This window comes from Drosophila tropicalis, unplaced genomic scaffold, assembly GCF_018151085.1.
Source record: "Drosophila tropicalis isolate 14030-0801.00 unplaced genomic scaffold, ASM1815108v1 contig_878, whole genome shotgun sequence".
NCBI classification, from domain to species: domain Eukaryota; kingdom Metazoa; phylum Arthropoda; class Insecta; order Diptera; family Drosophilidae; genus Drosophila; species Drosophila tropicalis.
The window spans coordinates 16,138,598-16,153,862 of NW_027173374.1; the positions used below are offsets into that span (position 1 = coordinate 16,138,598).

The 15,265-nt window shown below is 41.0% G+C and overlaps 8 protein-coding genes across 8 annotated transcripts; 6 read left to right on the forward strand and 2 right to left on the reverse strand.

Moving 5' to 3' along the window:
- Positions 1 to 178: 178 nt before the first annotated feature.
- LOC137584059 (uncharacterized) lies at positions 179 to 2,089 on the forward strand. Its single transcript, XM_068299296.1, has 5 exons — positions 179 to 434; positions 505 to 671; positions 726 to 865; positions 923 to 1,568; positions 1,626 to 2,089. The coding sequence occupies exons 1-5, from the start codon at positions 291 to 293 to the stop codon at positions 1,816 to 1,818; spliced, it is 1,290 nt and encodes a 429-aa protein (XP_068155397.1). The 5' UTR covers positions 179 to 290; the 3' UTR covers positions 1,819 to 2,089.
- A 98-nt stretch (positions 2,090 to 2,187) lies between these two features.
- On the reverse strand, positions 2,188 to 4,455 carry LOC137584043 (coiled-coil domain-containing protein 174). Its single transcript, XM_068299278.1, has one exon. It carries the CDS (start codon positions 4,055 to 4,057, stop codon positions 2,354 to 2,356), a length of 1,704 nt encoding a protein of 567 aa, XP_068155379.1. The 5' UTR covers positions 4,058 to 4,455; the 3' UTR covers positions 2,188 to 2,353.
- On the forward strand, positions 4,201 to 6,146 carry LOC137584088 (mitochondrial pyruvate carrier 2-like). Its single transcript, XM_068299334.1, has 5 exons — positions 4,201 to 4,327; positions 4,393 to 4,509; positions 4,725 to 4,969; positions 5,028 to 5,068; positions 5,599 to 6,146. The coding sequence occupies exons 3-5, from the start codon at positions 4,807 to 4,809 to the stop codon at positions 5,863 to 5,865; spliced, it is 471 nt and encodes a 156-aa protein (XP_068155435.1). The 5' UTR covers positions 4,201 to 4,327; positions 4,393 to 4,509; positions 4,725 to 4,806; the 3' UTR covers positions 5,866 to 6,146.
- Positions 6,147 to 6,342: 196 nt separating this feature from the next.
- LOC137584090 (mitochondrial pyruvate carrier 2-like) lies at positions 6,343 to 7,326 on the forward strand. The gene is made up of 3 exons (XM_068299336.1): positions 6,343 to 6,574; positions 6,630 to 6,670; positions 6,975 to 7,326. Exons 1-3 carry the CDS (start codon positions 6,451 to 6,453, stop codon positions 7,233 to 7,235), a joined length of 426 nt encoding a protein of 141 aa, XP_068155437.1. The 5' UTR covers positions 6,343 to 6,450; the 3' UTR covers positions 7,236 to 7,326.
- Positions 7,327 to 7,413: 87 nt separating this feature from the next.
- Vps45 (vacuolar protein sorting 45) lies at positions 7,414 to 9,537 on the forward strand. Its single transcript, XM_068299276.1, has 3 exons — positions 7,414 to 7,588; positions 7,665 to 7,863; positions 7,920 to 9,537. The coding sequence occupies exons 1-3, from the start codon at positions 7,496 to 7,498 to the stop codon at positions 9,350 to 9,352; spliced, it is 1,725 nt and encodes a 574-aa protein (XP_068155377.1). The 5' UTR covers positions 7,414 to 7,495; the 3' UTR covers positions 9,353 to 9,537.
- Positions 9,538 to 9,614: 77 nt separating this feature from the next.
- LOC137584030 (dynein regulatory complex protein 11) lies at positions 9,615 to 12,471 on the forward strand. Its single transcript, XM_068299259.1, is given in 6 exon segments — positions 9,615 to 9,892; positions 9,950 to 10,950; positions 11,004 to 11,722; positions 11,725 to 11,911; positions 11,970 to 12,140; positions 12,206 to 12,471. Coding segments are annotated over 6 exon segments (2,493 nt in total). The 5' UTR covers positions 9,615 to 9,652; the 3' UTR covers positions 12,381 to 12,471.
- Positions 12,377 to 13,566, reverse strand: LOC137584081 (U6 snRNA phosphodiesterase 1). Its single transcript, XM_068299326.1, has 2 exons — positions 13,153 to 13,566; positions 12,377 to 13,103 (listed from the first exon to the last, which is right to left on the reverse strand). The coding sequence occupies exons 1-2, from the start codon at positions 13,245 to 13,247 to the stop codon at positions 12,410 to 12,412; spliced, it is 789 nt and encodes a 262-aa protein (XP_068155427.1). The 5' UTR covers positions 13,248 to 13,566; the 3' UTR covers positions 12,377 to 12,409.
- On the forward strand, positions 13,336 to 15,219 carry LOC137584076 (metaxin-1 homolog). Its single transcript, XM_068299320.1, has 5 exons — positions 13,336 to 13,572; positions 13,650 to 13,796; positions 13,869 to 14,147; positions 14,209 to 14,604; positions 14,758 to 15,219. Exons 1-5 carry the CDS (start codon positions 13,486 to 13,488, stop codon positions 14,830 to 14,832), a joined length of 984 nt encoding a protein of 327 aa, XP_068155421.1. The 5' UTR covers positions 13,336 to 13,485; the 3' UTR covers positions 14,833 to 15,219.
- Positions 15,220 to 15,265: the final 46 nt, after the last annotated feature.

The window sequence follows — 15,265 nt, forward strand, 5'->3', positions numbered from 1 at the left end:
TTATTAATTAAAACTTTGCATATTCTATTGAACGGCGTAATGTCTAGTCCTCCGATTTGTGGACGAATTTAAAAGAACGTTAACTTCAAAGGGACTAGTTCCTTTCTTAAGCCTTGTCGATATTTATCGATAGACTGTAGAGCTTTAACAGGACTAAAAAAGGACGACGGACTGTGGAATTGGGGGGGAGGAAAGGAAATCGATGAATGAACAAGAAAAGTGCAAAGCGTGGCATAACAAAAAATTAATATTTTTTATAGCTTCAACTGAGATTATATTATTGAATCGAAATGGGCGTTACGGAAACACCAACAACAACGGCATCCGCTACAGGAGTGGCTGAAACAGGAGCAGTCAAGGAGGGCCAATCAATTCTAACCCTGGCCACATTCCAAGAGCTATTCAAGCCGGATATACAAATCGAAGCCTTTGAGGTATCTAATTAACTGGGACAAGGAAGTGATGAGAATGACGTGCTAATTTCAACGGTTTTCTCTTGTACAGCTTGCTCAGGGATCCGACCGTGGTGACAACTATACGGCCGCATTATATCGCATCCATCTGAGAGGTGTCCAAATGGAACAACATAAATGGGAAAAAAATGTTATTTGCAAGGTTATGCCAGAGAGTGTCGTTCAGCGGGAGGCGTATAAGAGTGATAAATTATTTCGGTGAGTTGCCAAACGATATTTAAATTTAAATTTCATTCATTGAATCAATTTCAGTAACGAAGTGCAGTTCTATACAGCTATAATGCCAGAGCTAATCAAATTTCAAGATAGTAAACTGTCCTCATCGTCCTCACTAGGCTTATTCCAGGCAATACCCCAATGCTATACAGCTAGGCATGATCTGTTAATAATGGGTTAGTATAGGAGAACGACCACCATCAATGTCACCGATACTAATCCTTCAATTCCAGAGGATCTACGTGAGCGCGGCTTTCAAATGTCTGATCGCCATAAGGGACTAAGCATGGAGGAGACGCAATCCGTGCTAATGCAAGTTTCCCAGTTTCATGCGCTTAGTTTGGCATACAAGTTTGAACATCCTCTGGAATTCACCAAGCTGAGCAGTCTAATCAGTGAGGGAATCTTTTGTACAGCGAATACGAGTTGGTATCGTAACTATTATGAACGTCTAACAAAGAATGCCATTAAAATGGTATCGGATGTCTTACCCTCGGACTCGAAATATGTTATGAAGTTTCGAAATTTCGCCGAAGAGGGAAATTTTTTTAGCCAAATGGTGAAATTGGCCAGTGCCCAGTCAAAATTATCGGCCATTTGTCACGGTGATTGTTGGGTTAATAATTTTCTCTATCGGTATGATCAAGAGGATCCCCAGCATGTGCTAGAGGTGGCTTTAGTAGACTTTCAGCTAATCCGTCACAGTTCGATAGCTCTGGATGTGGCCAATCTTCTATATTGCTGCACTACAAAGGAGATGAGGGATCTGCAATTACAGTCCTTATTGAAAATCTATACGGAGGAATTGTTTAAATGGCTGGAGCTATTGTGCTCCAATTTGCCGGATTATTGCAATACGCTGGAAAAGTTTCAAGATCTGTGAGTACTTTGAGTAAATTATATAGTCTTCTTTTAAGCCATGTTATATATTTACAGCTTTGCCGCAGAGTTAAAAACATACGGGCGTTTCGCGTTGGGTCTGGCTTTGGACATTATTCCTATCAGCACATGCTCTTCTGAAGATGCGCCAGATATGTATTTGAATAGTCAGCAAACCCTAGAAGATGAAGGAGCACCCACTTTGAATTTCCCCCCAACGATTTGTGTCGCCAAAAAATGTCCGAGATAGTCATTGATATGGTCGATGGCGACATGCTCTAGAGTTGGTTTTTCTTCAACTCCTAGAAGGGCATTTTTGTCTAGAACACCAATTACTATAGAATCAGACTCCTGTTTGGACTTAGTCATATGAAAATTTAGTAAAGAATTTTTCGAAATGTAATCTTAATATTTTTACGTTTTAACGTTTTGTTAAATCTATTTCAAACAGCCAAAAGTTCATTTTATGGATAGATAATGTACTTTAAGATTACTGATTTTTTAATTTGTTTCGATTGGAATGCAGTATTTTTTACTAATTGGCTTTACATCTATTTCATTGCAATGCTTTGGAGTTATAGCAAAAGATTAGTATTATAATAGTTTATGTTAATAATATATATTTAACAATATTTATTATTTTATAAATGAATTAACTACTTAGCTCATTCAATACCCAGACAAAGACAATAGTAAATCTTGTCCAGGTAGTGAGTAAAATGTGTTTTCGAACGATATTGTTTACAGAGAAAGCAATAAAACGAGAAACGATAAGATATATTATATTAATAGTCCGCCTTAGCTGTCCACGTGGCCTTGTTGCTTAAAGCATTTTTATCGCAATTATTTCGCAGAAACCGAAGTCCAGCTTCAATGGAGCGCTCTAAGTCGTTTTCGGTCTTGTGGCGCTTTGATGAAGATGGTTCTAAATCCAGATCTGACGGAGGGGGTATGGCAGCTCCCCATTGAGCGGATGTCGACACTTCGTCGTATTTTTCCTCCTCTGCTGTTGCAGCTAAATAATTGCGTCGCTGCATATGTTTCTCTTGTTTGGTGGAGTGGAAATTTGAGAATTCGGGTTCACATCGGTTATAAAGTGTCCGCAAAGGGAGAGGTTCACTAGTGAAGTTGGTTCGCTTGGGAGGAGCTGAGGAATCTATTTCTTTTGGAGGGGCGAATTCTTTTGGTCGTAACGCACGCTGTTTCTCATTCCACTGCTCCTGCGACATTGGCAAACGTTCAGCCTTGTATTCCCAAGGAACCTCTTCGTCTTGATCATCATTAGTAGGTTTTCTTTGCTCCATTAACCCTTTCTTATCCTTATCCCAATCTCGTACATAATCTTTACGTATCCTTTCACGTTCGGCCTCCTCTTCTTCTCTTTTTTGATCTTGTTCTTTCTGTTGCTTTGCGTGTTTCTCTTTTTTCCGTTCCTCCTTTTTGTTTGACATCTCTGTTTCCTTGGCGACTTCCTCTTTGGAAATAGGAGGCAAGCCATTCCTAGCCCGTATACGGTTCTTGGCTGCCAATACACGATCTGCCACTATACTGTCTCTTTTGGCCCGCATCTCTTCGCGTCGCTTTTGCTCTTCGGATGTGGTTTGACGTGCTTTTTCCAAATCGCGCTGTTGCTCTCTGCGCTCCTTTTCATCGGTTGAAAAGGCATAGTAGCCGACGCCGTGAGTCCGAGCCTCATCAAAGAATACGTCCTGATAATGAACATCAGGCTTATCAAAATTCTCTTGCTCCTTGCGCTCCCAATTTATACGCTGCTCATCATGTTTGGTCATTGTCGACAAGGCCTCACTTAAGACACTCTGGGGTGGCGCTGGAGGCTGAAAACTGGCTTCATTGTCTTCAGAATCACTATTGTCTTGAGATACTTTCATGGGAACGTTTATCAGCCAATTTGCCTTTGTTTGGTCCAGACGTTCGGGCATGCTGTCGGCCAACTGTTTATCCCGACTTTTGGCCTCCTTTAGTTCTTTTCGCAGACATTTCCTAGTCCTACCCAAGCAGTCGACATACTCCACCTCCTCCTCGTCATCTTCATCGTCCTCACTGTTGTCACTGCTGCTGCTACTCAGCCTCTCTCTAAGCTGTGGGCTAAAAGGCTGTATTACTTCCTCCTCCTGTTTTTTTCGGTTGAACATCACTAGGCAATTATCATCAGTGTTCAGACTGCCGCCACTGCGACTCATTTTCTCATAGAATTTGCTCTTAGCCTCCAGCACTTGCCGGGACTTGGCCAATTGTGCATAATCCTCACTTTCATAGACAGTAGCTTCATCGGAGCAGCTAACTTTTTTGTATTCATCATGGTCTTGTTTCTTTGATTTTTGCTTTGAGACTTCTTTGGGCTTAAATTCGCTGGAAGCTCCTTTTGTGGCCTTAGCCAGCTTCACCTCATGCTGCTTTCGTAATAATTCGGCTTTTAAACTAAGTAGCGAGGATAAGTTTACGTTTATTGCTTTGTTTGGGTCGTTCATGATTATTATTATTATTATTAGTGTTGTACAACGACAGTTTGCCCCATTTATTCTTCAGTATTTGAAGGAATTTCATATCGATAAATCGATGATTACATCTGGCAGTGCGATAAACAAGTTTCGATTTGGCGCCCAGTTGTCAGTGGAAACTATCGACTAGAGTAATTTGTTGTCTTTGGAGTATTTTATTAATAATTACCATATTTCTTTGTCGGGAGAGCAAAGTTGAGCCATTACTGAAAAAAGAATCACGTCCAAGTAAAAGTCTAAGTAAAAAGTTTGCGTGGCATTGATCTACAACGACACTACTCTACAATTTGGTGGTTTATTTTTAGATTGCTTCCGTCAACAAAAGTATGCTTCCGCCAAAGCGGAATAAGTTGGCACAGATGTTCGCTGCAACTGAAGGTCAAGGACGTGAGCGAGCTGCATTTTGTGTGCAATTTCCACTTGTAAGTTTTTAAAAAAGAATTAATGATGTTTTAGTTGTGTACACACACACACACACACACGCACACACACACAAACGCAGTAGAATCTCGCTCAGCTGGTCTGTTTGGGTTGGTGTAGGTGTGTGCTCTTTCTCTGTACTGCTCTCTTCCTCTCTCGCTCTTGTTCTCGTCGTTAACAAAGCTTCCACGTTTTAACGATATTATTTCGTTTTCAGTTTCTCTCTTTTGCTCAGTACGTTTGGAGGTGTCCCCTTATTTAATTTGTCGACGTTTTATTAGCACAACAAAGTCTGGAATATGTCGACAGCTGTTCAACCACCTCTACCTCCACCACCGCCACCATCTGCAGCAGCTGCCTCCGCAGGAAAGGGACTGCACTCCAAGCTTTACAATGGGATGATTGGAGCTGCCGATAAATTTGTGCCTGCCAAGCTGCGTCCTCTGTGGATGCATCCAGCCGGTGAGTGATACTCCAGCTGATGAAATAGGAAAATCCTAATCAACTGTTTCTTATGTAGGACCCAAAACGATTTTCTTCTGGGCTCCTGTATTCAAATGGGTGAGTTACCTTCGGACAGGTGGTTACATAATCTCTGACTACGTCTCGACCTTGGCAAAACTTTCATTATCGCCACTGTCAGCCCAATACATACACATAAGTATAAATCGAAAAGAGGCCATATACAAATCTGTGCGGGAACGATGCGACGATTATAAATATTTTTATTATTTGTTTATTCTGGCGCAACTTGTTTGCGACCAGGTTGAGCCTTATACACATACATATACGTGACAGCCTGTGTGTGGGTGAAAAATGTTCTGTAGTGGCCAGTTTTTTATTTTTTTTTTTTTTTTTTGTTTTTGATAACAGTATAAATTATGGCATGACAGTGGAAATATTTCGGCATTAAATTGATAATGAAAGGGGCTGATGTCGCTTAATTGTACGTTCGTTTGTTGTATGCAAAATCGAAACAGTCGCGATTTTAACAAATAACGGCAGCGAGAATGCGAACTAACGACTAAATTGCACTATCTAGTTTAACTACCGGACATTCTAATTTTGAGCCGTATCTGTATGTTTTCCAGGGTCTTGTTGCAGCCGGATTGAGTGATTTGGCAAGACCAGCCGATTCAATCTCCGTTTCAGGATGCGCTGCTCTAGCTGCCACGGGAATCATTTGGTCTCGATATTCGTTGGTGATCATACCAAAGAACTATAGCCTTTTTGCTGTGAATCTCTTTGTAGGCATAACGCAGGTGGTTCAATTGGCTCGAGCATACAACTACCAATTGGAACAGGATAAATTAAAAAAGGCACAGACTCAGGAGGAGAAGCCGGCATTAAAGCAGTAGATTTAATGTGTATTAAACGGTGCTAGGTGCTATAAATTATGTACATATGCATAAAGCGCACAACGAAAGCGTTTTGTAGACTAGTGGACGACCAGTTTTTTTTGTGGTTTATTGCCTTATTAATGGAACGTGATTCTTATTGATTAAGTTTTATAAATTACTTTGGAGGCTTTAAAGTATGAATCATATTTTATTTACATGTAAACAGAGTTGCAAATTATTATAGTTTTTGTGACAAACAAATAACCCAACAAATAAATTTTAAGACTACATTATAGAAAGTTTGAACGATGGTGTTGATTCTGTTGATTACAGAAATGATGCTTAAGAAATGAGAACTACTGAGAACAATTCAGCGTAATAGATAACACACAATTTCTCTCTGTGGGACTGGAACAAACATATGTATGTCGATTATTTCATCAGATAAGCTGGGCCCAAACAACTCATACTAATTAGTATACTTACTTTGTTTAGTTGCCTGTGAAAGCTTCATTGGAGCGGTCGACTTACTACATTGGTTTATAAACCACTATCTGGAAATTACCTTGATAATTGATAGGTGGACACTTCTGGGAGTAGAAAATGTCACAAACACAGGCGTCGGCTAACCGTATTGGCTTTTCATCCAAGGTATACAATAGCATCATTGGTGCTGCCGATAAGCATGTTCCAGCCAAAATGCGTCCTCTATGGATGCATCCAGCAGGTATGTCGGGCATTAATCTTTGTCTATTCTCTTATTTTAATTTCCCATTTCCTAGGACCCAAGACAATATTCTTCTGGGCACCTTTGTTTAAATGGGTACGTTACATAATCTTTGACAGCTCCACGACCTTCGCTAATATTCATTATCGCCTTTGATATAAAAATCTGTGTGTCAGTGTGCGGCTGCTTCTGTGATTAAAAGCAACAACTTGCATTGTTTTTGCTTTTTTATGATTATTATTTGTTTATTTATTCTGATACAACTTGTTGGGAATCAAACTCAAACTGTGTTGGTTCTGGCGAAGCACACGAGCGTTGACTCTGATGACTGATAACGACTATGACTAGCCAGATTCCATTGACGTCCATACCATAAAGATTGTTATAATCTTCTTTGCAGGGACTTGTAATAGCTGGTCTAAGTGATTTAACCCGTCCTGCGGATACAATATCTGCCAATGCTTGTGCTGCCTTGGGCCTTACAAATCTTATATGGACCCGGTATTCGCTTGTGATTATACCTAAGAACTATAGTTTATTTGCAGTGAACCTTTTTGTAAGCATAACACAATTAGTCCAGCTGGGTCGAGCCTACAACTACCAATGGGAACAAAGTAAACTGAAAGACTTCAAGCAGGAGCAGTTAAAGGCAGATCTGTAAAAAATATGTAACAAAGGATTAAAAATTATGCATTTAATGTGTTGTCGTAACGTTACATTTAAAAAATAAACGTTTTTAGTTAAGAATATAATGGTCACTCTAATTGTGTCTGAGCGTCCGATAACCGATTAAATTTGCTGCATTTGGAGAAATATCGATGCTTTTTTAAGAAAACCATCGATAATAAAATTGGAAACAGCTGTCTGCAAAGTGAAAAAAGAATACAATTGTTGAACATTTTGTAAATCAATTATTTCAAGATGAATCTAATCAGCGGCATTAAATTGTACATTGAAAAGATGTGCAGTGAGTCCGGTCCAGGCATGAAGATTATTTTGCTTGACAAGGATACGGTAGGTGGACGAAAGCCAATGGTTCCATATTCCAATACCGAAAACGTTCAGAATGTTTATATTTTCTCCATTGCAGACGAGTATTATTTCAATGGCATTTAGTCAATCAGACATGCTGCAGCGCGAAGTATACCTATTCGAGCTTCTTGACTCTGTGCGTTCGAATGAACGATTAAAATATTTGAAATGCATTGTCTTCATCCGCCCCACAAAACAGAATATCCAGTTTCTAGCTAATGAACTACGTAATCCCAGATATAGCGCTTATTACATATGTAAGTGGTTAACCATTCTAGTTATCACAGGCTTACCTACAAGATCGATTCTGTAGATTTCAGCAATATCATACCAAGAACGGACATCAAGTATTTGGCAGAATGCGATGAATCAGAGTCAGTAAGAGAGGTTAAAGAGCTCTATGCGGATTATTTGTGCGTCAATCCCAATCTGTTCTCACTCAACATTCCCCATTGCATGGCAAATTTAAATTGGCTGCCGGATGCATTAACTCGTAGTATGCAGGGCACAACAGCTGTTTTGCTCTCCCTAAAATTAAACCCCGTAATACGATATCGTGCTGGCTCACAAGCGGCCCAATTACTGGCGAAGATGATCTATGACCAAATTACCAAAGAGTCTACACTTTTCGACTTTAGGTCGTATGTGGATGGTGCTGCTCCTCCACTACTGTTGATATTGGATAGACGCGACGATCCAGTGACACCGTTGCTGCATCAGTGGACTTATCAGGCCATGGTGCATGAGCTTTTGCAGATAAGAAATAACCGAGTGGACCTTTCCGGTCGTCCCAATGTGCCCAAGGACTTTAAGGAATTAGTCCTCTCTGGCGATCAGGAAGATTTTTATGGAAATAATATGTATGCAAACTATGGTGAGATTGGCTCTACCATTAAACAGTTAATGGAAGAGTTCCAGCGCAAGGCTAATGATCATAAAAAAGTGGAAAGCATAGCTGATATGAAGAACTTTATTGAATCGTATCCCCAGTTCAAAAAAATGTCAGGCACGGTACAGAAGCATCTGTGTGTTATTGGAGAATTATCGGCGATATCGAATAAGCGCAACCTTTTTGAGATATCTGAGCTGGAACAAGAAATGGCCTGCAAAGCTGAGCATTCTGCCCAATTGCAGAAGATTAAGAAGCTTATAGCCGACGACCGGGTAGCCATTGAAGACGCCCTTAAGCTGGTATGTCTCTATGCCTTGCGCTACGAACGACATGCCAACTGTGACACCTCCAGCCTGCTACAAATTATTAAAACGCGCGGTGGATGTCCACAAATCGTGCCTGCTCTAATAGAATATGCTGGTACACATGTACGTCAGGGAGATCTCTTCAATATGGTGCGCATTACGGATGCGGTCAAGTTGACGAGAAATCTAATTAAGGGCCTGAAAGGAGTAGAAAATGTCTTCACCCAGCATACTCCCCTACTTAAGGAGACTTTAGAGGATGTTTTTAAAGGCCGTGAACTGGATCCTGTCTATCCGGCCATAAATTCAGAGCTTGTGCCATTCCGAAGACCTCCACAAGAGGTGATTGTCTTCATCATTGGCGGCGCCACCTACGAAGAAGCGTTGGCTGTCCATCAGCTAAACAATGCCGGCTACAAAATAATTTTAGGTGGCACCACCATACACAATTCCCAGTCCTTCATCAACGAAGTTCTAAGCGCTACCAATGGCATACAGTTTAAGCATACCAAATCAATGATTAAATACTGCTCCACCGACAATCTGTAGAGTGGAGAGTAAGAAAAGATAACTACTAAACTATATTGTTAACTATTTATGATTCAATGTACATCAAGATAGATGTACTTATTTATGTGCAAATTGTATCCATCATAATTATTTTAAGTTTACTGCTGTTATACTATTTACAAAACATTTACCCCCATGTAATACATACATACGAAGATATCCTATATACCATCAATATTATTGAGAACCATGGCAACAAAATTTCGATTGGTAACCCTAAGAGGGTGGGTTAGTAAGAAATCAACAACTTCTAAATGCTTCTTTTATTAAATCTTAATCATGTCAAGTACATATTTTAATGAAATTTGGCATCAGGCTCAACATGAATGCGAATTGTTAAGCACAATCGACTATGAACGTCAGCATCAGGATTTGGATACAACAGTAGGATCGATTAATGCCGCTGTGGGATCTGTAGCCGCCGATGCCGATGCCAAGGCTCTGCTCCAGGCAAGTCTGTATGAGTTCTATTTGCGTTATATTTGCCTGAGCAATCGATTAGAGGATGTCTACGATAATGTGAGTATTTGTCTAGCCTTATCCTGTTAAATCTAAAGGTTCCTTCTCTTTGTTCAGATGATACAACCGCAAAAGCGGCAACTGGTGCGAAAGCTTTTAGATGCCTGTTTGGGTCGTGTTATAGAGCTAAAGCATGATCTGGTTAATATTGACTTGATGGAGTTTAGCTACAATGATGATGTGGTAGAACGATTGCGTCTTACCCCTATGGAGACGGAATTAAAGATTCCAAGATATTTTTTACGTGAACGAGAAAAGGAATTGGAATTCCGTAAGCGGGCAATGCACGAAATCCTTTTGAAGTTGGGCTGGCTGGAGGAGCATGAGATGGAGGAGACTGTTACAACGGAAATTGAGGCCATACGGTTACTCCAGATGCATGAGAGGGCTCGACAGGGTCGTCTGCGCGCGCACTTTATGAAGGAGATTCGTATACTAAAGGAGAAGGGCAAGTCAGAAGAGCGTAGCGAAAAAGAAAGGAGTGATTCCGGACTACTGGCGGCTATGAAAATACAAAAGATGTGGCGTGGACACACAGCACGACGTATAACGCGGCGCCGAAAAATGGAAGAGATGATTTTAATTGGAATGCTGCCACCACCGGCTGCAGTAGTCAGGGAGCGAGCCGAGAAGCTTGAGAAATTACAACACAACGAGAAGCGCTATGAAGCCCAGGTTGTGTATGCAGAGCAGTACGAGGCAAGGCAAAGGATATTACTTGAGGAGATCAGGCAAAAACATGGAGCATCCATAAAAGAAGACATCGCAGATGAGATTCGTGCTTGGATCAAGGATTGCTATGAAAAAACAGGCAAGCTGCCAGATTTTCCCTCGGAAGATCAGGGCGGCTCGTTGCACATCTTTAGCAGACCTGGGACAGAAAGTGAGCATAGTAGGTCTTCGGCACGATCATCAAAAGAATCGCGAAAAACAAAAGATAAATCCAAGTCGCCGGCCCGCAGTGGGGATTTAAATGTAAACGAGAACCAAGAGGAAGAAATAAGCTTTCAACCGGCTCCCTCAGTAGTCCTGCCCGACATCCGTGCGGAAATCGATCTGTAAGTATACCATTTTAGGTAGGGTAGAGTGTATCTTTTATCTTCTTTAATAGTTTTAACGATACGTGGCGAGACAAAGACGAGACGGGTGTAATCAGCCAGGCAGCATATGAGGATATGATTTACTCGGACAAGTATCAAGAAGTCGAATTGGAGTTCAGGCGGGCCGTGGACGATGTAATGCGTCAAGAGATTGAATTGCTCCAAACGGCTGTAGGTAAGAAGATTAAGAAAAGCAGCAAAAAGACGCGACGTTCTGGCAAGAAGAACAAGAAGAAAAAGGAAAAGGATTTGACTCCAGATCGTACTACTGAATCCCTATATGAAGAGTTAGTTACCAATGGCATCATTCGCAAATATCCTGAGATTAACCTAAAACAATTTCTCGGTGACAAAGCCCTAACTGCTCGAAACGGAACCAATCCATCGCCAGGAGATATACGTCAGATTCTCACCGAGTACTGTATCCTACCAATGGGCTCGGAAGCAATACATAATTCCACCCCATTAATCCGATCTGTATTGCTGGCCGGCCCACGAGGATCGGGAAAGAAAGCCCTTTTGCATGCCATTTGTACTGAGGTGGGTGCTGTTCTTTTTGATCTAACACCTGCAAACATTGTGGGCAAATATCCTGGCAAATCTGGACTGATCATGCTCATCCATTTGGTACTAAAAGTCTCACGTCTGCTGCAACCAGCCGTCATCTACATGGGCGATGCAGAGCGTCCGTTTATGAAGAAAATACCGAAAACAGATCGCACTGATCCCAAACCCTTAAAAAAGACTTGCCCAAGCTAATTAAAAACATTGCTCCCGAAGATCGCGTCATTTTCGTGGGTACAACAAATCTGCCTTGGGAAGCCGATCAAAAACTTCTTCAATCGGTTTATAACCGATTCATTTATATACCACGTCCGGATTATGGGGCCATGTCGCAAGCCTGGAAGATATTGCTTCAGTAAGCAATGCACATAGCGATTTCAATTTCAAGTCTTTTAATTGTTGTGTCATTATAGGCAATATTCTGGTGGCCAGTCCAATTTAGATACCAGTGCTATGGCGAAAATTTCTGATGGCTATACCATTGGATCCATTGATGCATGTCTCAAAGAAGTGATGACATGCAAACGCAAACTTCAATTGCGAACTCAGCCGTTGACCAATGCCGAACTTATTAATGTCCTTTGGTAAGCACTTTAGATGATCCATTATATTCCTGTACCATTTCTCTATTGTTAATTTTCCCGGAAAGCTCTCGCGATCCCGTTTATCGCGAGGAGGAAGAAGCGTTTGAGTCGTGGTGGTCAAAAACCCCGCTGGGTCGTCGGCGTCAAAGATTTCTAGAGCTGGAAGAAGAGCGTCTCATCGAGGAGCAGGCCCAGGCAGCCAAGCAGGGAAATGGCAACAAAAAGAAAGGACAAAACTGATTTCAATGGCAATTTGGTATTCCGATTTGCTATTTCAGCTTATAAATAAATTGCTTATTACCACATTTACAGTGCAGCTTATTAACATTAAGCAGAAGTGTGTCCTCAGTCTCTAACAGACCACGTAGTTCGCTCAACTTTTCTTGCAGTACATTTTCATGATCGCCGACACACCAAAGTAGACTAACGTGAAACGAAGGTGGATCATAGAACCGCGGCAAACGATAGTCCAACATCACCTGATCAATTGACTTTAGAATCAAACACAGTTTCTCTTTGTATGCGGCATTCACTTCCACTGCTATAAACGTTCGAGTGCGTTCCTCATTTGTGTAGATGCGGAGGTCCTGTAGGCAAGCGCAGAAACCTCTTTGGCTCTCTAAGGAATCCTTTAAAGATTTAGAGAACTCTTCGATCTGATGATGCTGCAACACAATAGTTCTGCTAAGGCTCAAATGAAAGGGCAGTTCATTGGGCTGCACGTCCAACTTCAGTGGTTCCAGAAAGGACAAGGCTGCATTTTGAAAATCCTCCAATTGTTCGACACAGGTCTCTGCGGGCACATAGACATAAGTAGCCCAATTTCCCCGCTCATGTTTAAAGCTCCTTATACGTCCGCCATGGCAATCTGGATTGTTCTCGACTTCTTCACTATCCTGCTGATGTAGTCTGACAAGTTTGGGTCCTAGTAAGGCATCAGCTGTCGGCAGAGATGGTCGAGATCTTGGCGCGATTAAAATGCAGTAATTTGAAGAGAAATTCACATAGTTACCTCTTTAAATTGGTTTGTTCTTTTCTAGTAGTTTGGATTTCTTCGTCTTCCGAACTGGAGCTGGAGCTGCTCAGGCCATAGTCCACAAGGGCCATGTTCGTTTTTTAAGGACACCAAATTTTTATCACACATTTTAACCACTGTTTGGTATATCGATAAGTATCGTATGGGATTACGGTCACACTTTGACACTGTCACAAAAAATCCAAATTCAGATTGGGTTAAAAATCAGCTCTTTGAATATATAGATTATTTTTGACTTGGAGACGATGCCAGAACACTGTTAACACCCAGCAGCAGCTAAACAACAATCCTAACGAAAGTACAAATCAAATGGAAATGCAATTAGGGGCCATGCTGCATGTCTACAAGGGAGAGTGGGGCTTGCCGTCAATTGATTATGAATGTTTGCGTGCTTTGGTAAGTTCAATTGCATCATACGCACACAGATTGCTTATATATTTCATTATTATCATTATATTTACATGTCTTATCAGTGCCTGCTTCGCTTCACCCGTTGCCCGATGGATGTAGAGACGAATGCGAATCCTTTACGCTCGGGCGCCGGCAAACTCCCGTATCTGCAAGTAGGCAACGAAAAGTTTGTCGGCTACAGGCAGATAAAGCGCGTGCTTGATCTTGAGGTGAGCGCAGAAAAAGTGCCGGGTGAATAAACTTAAATGACGATGGTGATCTATTTTCGGCATCTCTTTCAGGGCTATCCCATTGATGTGCGTTTAAATGCGAAACAGAAGCACCTTTCCACCACATACGCCAATTGGGTTTTTACACATCTTCATGCCTACTACCATTATTTTCTCTTTGGTGAACCGAATAACTACGATACGGTCACACGTGGGTTATATGCCAAGCGAACGCCATTCCCGTTCAATTTCTATTATCCCGCCACGTATCAACGGGAAGCGATCGATGTGGTTCAGGTTTTAGGAGGTTTCGATATCAACGATAAGATCGAAAAACACGAGACAGAATATGTAAGTAATTTCATTTTTTCTATGCTAACTGTGAGTAACATTGTTAATCTTAATCATTAAGTTGGTAATGAATGCCAAAAAATGTGTTAATCTGCTGTCCAGCAAGTTAGGCAGAAAGGTCTGGTTCTTTGGCGATACCTACAGTGAATTGGATGCCATTGTCTATAGTTATTTGGCCATCATCTTTAAGATTTCACTGCCCAACAACCCGCTGCAGAATCATATTAAAGGCTGCAGCAACCTGGTGAATTTCATTAATCGCATTACCAGGGATATATTTCGTAATGAGGGTTATAGTTCCACCAAACTCACAAAGACTGCCAATAGCACGGATGACACACTGACGCCGTCGGAGCGTAAATTTATCGAGTCTGAGCTGAATACCAAAATTGTGGCTGGTGTCGGAGCCATCCTGGCGATGGGTGCATTTGCAGCATGGCGTGGGGTTTACAACCAGGTAGGATAACGTCATATATCTATCTTAGTGTAAGTTAATACCCAGTCGCTGTGTTAGTTTTGGCTGCATGTGTTCATCTGGCTTCAAACCTTGTACAAAATGTCTAGATAGATAAAATTTGGCATTTAATCCGATTGGTCTCATCCCTTGCAGCTAACAACACGCTCATCCGGGGACTATGATGGCATTGACTATGAGGATGATGAGTTGGAGGAGGGCCTGGATTAGTTTGCACGTCTATCCATATAAATTTGTAAGCAGCATGTAAAAAGAAAAATCCATTTATATTTTGAGAAAACAAAATGCACAACACAAAAGAAAAAAAAAACCCAAATCGCGTGAATTGGATAAATGTATAATAGGTACCTTTAATGCAAAATATTTTATGTGATGAACGGATACGTTTTTTTAAATTGTCCTATTGTGGAAAATGTTTTAAAAATGAAGCCACTAAAGCATTATTAATATATTTAAAACAATCCTAATTAATCGCATTTTGTAATAGAATTTAAACCTTTATGGATATATTTTTGACGGAAATGTTTGTTAATTCGCTAAACCGATAATCGTTGTTATAAATTAGAAAACTGTTTTATATTTTCCTTGTTTCAACAACATGAGTTTTTGATCTGTAGACTGCACTTAGAGTAATCCTTGGAAA

Bases quoted from the DNA above. Each gene is read 5' to 3' on its own strand.
- LOC137584059 (XM_068299296.1), top strand. From the start codon at position 291: ATGGGCGTTACGGAAACACCAACAACAACGGCATCCGCTACAGGAGTG. The intron at 672-725 runs GTGAGTTGCCAA...AATCAATTTCAG, and splicing joins AAGAGTGATAAATTATTTCG to TAACGAAGTGCAGTTCTATA. The intron at 866-922 runs GTTAGTATAGGA...CTTCAATTCCAG, and splicing joins GCATGATCTGTTAATAATGG to AGGATCTACGTGAGCGCGGC.
- LOC137584043 (XM_068299278.1), bottom strand. From the start codon at position 4,057: ATGAACGACCCAAACAAAGCAATAAACGTAAACTTATCCTCGCTACTT.
- LOC137584088 (XM_068299334.1), top strand. From the start codon at position 4,807: ATGTCGACAGCTGTTCAACCACCTCTACCTCCACCACCGCCACCATCT. The intron at 4,970-5,027 runs GTGAGTGATACT...TTTCTTATGTAG, and splicing joins TCTGTGGATGCATCCAGCCG to GACCCAAAACGATTTTCTTC. The intron at 5,069-5,598 runs GTGAGTTACCTT...TATGTTTTCCAG, and splicing joins GGGCTCCTGTATTCAAATGG to GGTCTTGTTGCAGCCGGATT.
- LOC137584090 (XM_068299336.1), top strand. From the start codon at position 6,451: ATGTCACAAACACAGGCGTCGGCTAACCGTATTGGCTTTTCATCCAAG. The intron at 6,575-6,629 runs GTATGTCGGGCA...CCCATTTCCTAG, and splicing joins TCTATGGATGCATCCAGCAG to GACCCAAGACAATATTCTTC. The intron at 6,671-6,974 runs GTACGTTACATA...TCTTCTTTGCAG, and splicing joins GGGCACCTTTGTTTAAATGG to GGACTTGTAATAGCTGGTCT.
- Vps45 (XM_068299276.1), top strand. From the start codon at position 7,496: ATGAATCTAATCAGCGGCATTAAATTGTACATTGAAAAGATGTGCAGT. The intron at 7,589-7,664 runs GTAGGTGGACGA...TCTCCATTGCAG, and splicing joins TTTTGCTTGACAAGGATACG to ACGAGTATTATTTCAATGGC. The intron at 7,864-7,919 runs GTAAGTGGTTAA...TCGATTCTGTAG, and splicing joins ATATAGCGCTTATTACATAT to ATTTCAGCAATATCATACCA.
- LOC137584081 (XM_068299326.1), bottom strand. From the start codon at position 13,247: ATGGCCCTTGTGGACTATGGCCTGAGCAGCTCCAGCTCCAGTTCGGAA. The intron at 13,104-13,152 runs GTAACTATGTGA...AATCGCGCCAAG, and splicing joins GAACAAACCAATTTAAAGAG to ATCTCGACCATCTCTGCCGA.
- LOC137584076 (XM_068299320.1), top strand. From the start codon at position 13,486: ATGGAAATGCAATTAGGGGCCATGCTGCATGTCTACAAGGGAGAGTGG. The intron at 13,797-13,868 runs GTGAGCGCAGAA...CATCTCTTTCAG, and splicing joins AGCGCGTGCTTGATCTTGAG to GGCTATCCCATTGATGTGCG. The intron at 14,605-14,757 runs GTAGGATAACGT...CATCCCTTGCAG, and splicing joins GGCGTGGGGTTTACAACCAG to CTAACAACACGCTCATCCGG.